At 46.4% G+C, this 3,462-nt stretch overlaps 1 protein-coding gene across 1 annotated transcript; it reads right to left on the minus strand.

The window, feature by feature from the left end:
* Positions 1-1,486: 1,486 nt before the first annotated feature.
* Positions 1,487-2,413, minus strand: LOC104626508 (olfactory receptor 4Q2-like). The gene has a single exon (XM_010294448.1). It carries the CDS (start codon positions 2,411-2,413, stop codon positions 1,487-1,489), a length of 927 nt encoding a protein of 308 aa, XP_010292750.1.
* Between the last annotated feature and the right edge of the window lie 1,049 nt (positions 2,414-3,462).

Consider the following 3,462-nt stretch of genomic DNA (forward strand, 5'->3'; position numbering starts at 1 on the left):
GCTAGAACAGTGGATTTCAACACAGGCAGAGTTTCTGGCTTTTTCCGAATTGGGAAATAACTTCGGTGTGCATTTCAGCAGTTCTCGTATGACCCAAGCAGAAGCTGCTGCGTAACTGCTTGTAAGTCTCTCTGGTAAGGACTGGGTTACGTGCCAGATTTCCCTATAGACCTTTGATCTCACGATGTCTGTACATGCACATAGAATTTCCATTGTTAGCCTGATGCAAGCCTTTTTGGAGCTGCTTTTTACTTTTGCAGTGCTGGGAGTTACCAAAACTAGAATACAACTATTCTGTGATCCCTAGACTGTAATATTCTAGTTCCACGTTGTCCTGAAATATAAGCCCAGTTTTAAATATAATCTGACTTTGTCTCTGTTATTTCAGATAATTCAGAAAATACCTATAAGCAGCAGTACAAAAACCAAGAAGCAGACTGAAAACTAAAAGGCCTGTGGACAGCACAGTCTTTTTTTTCCACACACCTAAGGAGTTCGGAGCCGGAGTAGAGGAAATTATTTTCTTTCACCAACAATGTAGAAAGAGGAGTCACTCAGGCTCCAGAACCCCTTTCTAACCAGATTTTTGCGGTAACAATAGGTAATGTCTTAAGAAGGGATCTGAAATGTTTTTGAACAGGTTGCAATCGCTTGCCATGGCGGAGGAACGGCTGTGGTGATGGGAAGAGTCCATCCATTTTTATGAGAAACAGAGGAACATCATGGAAACAAACATAGAAAATCAAAGACAAGACAAAAGGGGGGAGAAGGACACTGACAAAGACCACAGTTGTTTGGATCTTTCTGATTTGTAGTTCAGGGAAAAGAATTATCTGTGCCTTAAAAATTTCTGCGTGTTTCTTAATAATCAGAACCAATGTTAGTGCAAGTTCTGTTGTGTAACGGTGGTTTGTTCTTTCCAAGCAATGTTCCGAGGCTGCTCAGTGTTTCCCACTTGTGCAGATCCGGTGCTCAAATGGTTGTTATATGGACTCTACTATACTCCACAGCACAATTCCTTTTCCCTTAGAATTTCATCCCAAACGTCTGAGCTGTGCCCAAGCAAAACTTCTAATTCAGTCGCTGCATCGCTGCATAATGCGTCACTCTGTACTCAAAGGTTTGGTCCTCCTGACTTCTCTTTGAGGGTGCAGAGAAGAATGTTCTATTTGTCATCAGAAACTGCAGTTATAATTGCAAAGGTATGCGAGTAGTAAAAACCTTAAAAATGTCTCACCTGTCCTGTAGCAGTGAAAAATCCATAGGTGGACTAAGGCGACCTAACGCCCACAAAACAGCTAAGAGTACCAATGAAATCTACAGCTCTGAAGAAACCAAGGTAAGGTAAATTCCTGAACTGGAACTAAACTTCCGTTGGATTTCAGATATTGCCTTACATGTTGGATTCCAACCCTGTTCCCATGCCCCAATCTGCCATTAGTCTGGAGGAAAGTGAGCTCCAGGTTTGCTGCAAACCCAGCTTGTCTCAGAAGACTCTGCAGCGCTTCCACAATTTCCACATGGATGCCTTCACCTCGTTATTCCTCAGGGTATAAATGAGGGGGTTCATCACCGGGGAGAAGACAGTGTAGATCACACAGATGTGCTTGTCGGAGGGCAAGGTAGAAAAGGGACGGAGGTAGATGAAGATGCAGGGTACAAAGAAGAGGGTGACCACCATCACATGTGAGGCACAGGTGGAGAGCGCCTTCCAGTGCCTCTCAGTGAAGCGGACCCTGATTGTGACCAGGATGAACGTGTAAGATGTGACCAGCACCAGGAAGCAAACCAGGGATATTAAACCGCTGTTGGAAGCCATGAGCCACTCAGTGACGTAGATGTCTGTGCAGGCGAGTCGAATGACAGGAGGCACGTCACAGAAATAGTTGTCGATTGTGTTAGGGCCACAGAAGGGGAGCTGGACTGTGAGCAGCATCTGGACGGTGGAGTGGAGGAAGCCTCCTGCCCAGCAGGCAGACACCAGGACCCAGCACGCCTGCCGGCTCATGATGGCTGTGTAGTGCAGGGGCTTGCAGATGGCAGTGTAGCGGTCATACGCCATCACGGTCAGGAGGAACATCTCTGATGCCCCAACAAAGTGCAGAAAAAACAGCTGGGCTATACAGTCTTCAAAGGCAATGGCCTTCCTCTGGGAGAACAGGTCCACCAGCATCCTGGGAGAGGTGACAGTGGTGCAGCAGATATCAATGAAGGACAAATTGCAGAGGAGAAAGTACATGGGTGAGGACAGCTTGGGGTCAGTCCTGACTGCCACAATGATGAGAAGATTCCCTAGCAGAACCATGACATAAGCCAGAAGGAAGAAGGTGAAGAAGAGGACTTGCATCTCCCTTGTATCAGAAAGCCCCAGGAGGATGAATTCAGTCACCCGGGAGAAGTTTCCCAGTGCCATCGCTTCAGCTCAGGCTCCCATAGCACAGGCGTGGGCGTGAAGTCATGGACTGACCAGGAAGAGAAGGGGACGTGCTACAGCTCCAAGGTTCACGGATGATGAGCGCGGGGTGCATTGACTGCTGTTCTGCCTGCTACAGAAAGCACAGTGTCAAATCATAAATTATGGTGAGCAGTGTTTGCAAAGAGCACGGTCTGCCTCTCTTCTCCTCCCTTCCCACTCCCTTTTCAGGTTCCTGGTCCCTCCACACTGACCCTCAGCCCCGAACCCACTCCAACCACTATTTTTCTGCGTTGTAGTAGGTACAACAAAGTGCATGCTCCCACTCTGTCAGGGAGGAATCACATCCTGCTCTCACAGTACAAGAGCCACAAATGCTGGAAAAATGCAACACTTCCCTTTTACCTGCTGGGAGTTTAAAGTGCCACGATGGAAGCAAATGCTTGCCGTGCGCAAGCTTCGTGTCTACGATATATGGCTCAGCCATGAGCTGTTCCATGTTCTACTCCTAACTGCATTCCTCTAAATTGACGAAAGGACTCTCCAGTTAGCTTGTCCACTCTGAAACTAGAAAAACATGCACAGACACCAGGTCTGGGAGGTTCTTCACTGGTATTCCTCTCCATTGAGCTAGCAGCCATTTAGTAGCTTGAGTGCTCTCTTAGGCCTGCTGTTAACAGAACATGCTCTCCTGGAGCAACTGCGTTTGCTAACATAGCAGAAGAAGCAAAACTCTGCAGAGTTTCTCTACCTCTCTGTAATTTTTAAAGTAATTTTTAAAGTTCTTCAGTGGACAAATAAACTCACTGTTTTGTGGAGGTTAATATGTGACCAGCAGAGGAATGCTCATTTTCATTTACAATCACACCAGGAAATTCCTTAGGTGCTCATTTCTGCCTAAGAGTTCATAAGTCAGCAAGCAGGAGATTACTACTAAGAAAGCAGTACCTGTTTTTCATATATGCCTCTTGCCTTTTCCTAATAACTGAGCACGTTCCTCAGGTCCTGCTCTATTCTCTACCACTTTCTGGTAGTTCTCAAAGACTCTT

The sequence above is a fragment of the Phaethon lepturus genome, unplaced genomic scaffold, assembly GCF_000687285.1.
Source record: "Phaethon lepturus isolate BGI_N335 unplaced genomic scaffold, ASM68728v1 scaffold16739, whole genome shotgun sequence".
In the NCBI taxonomy this organism is placed as follows: Eukaryota; Metazoa; Chordata; class Aves; order Phaethontiformes; family Phaethontidae; genus Phaethon; species Phaethon lepturus.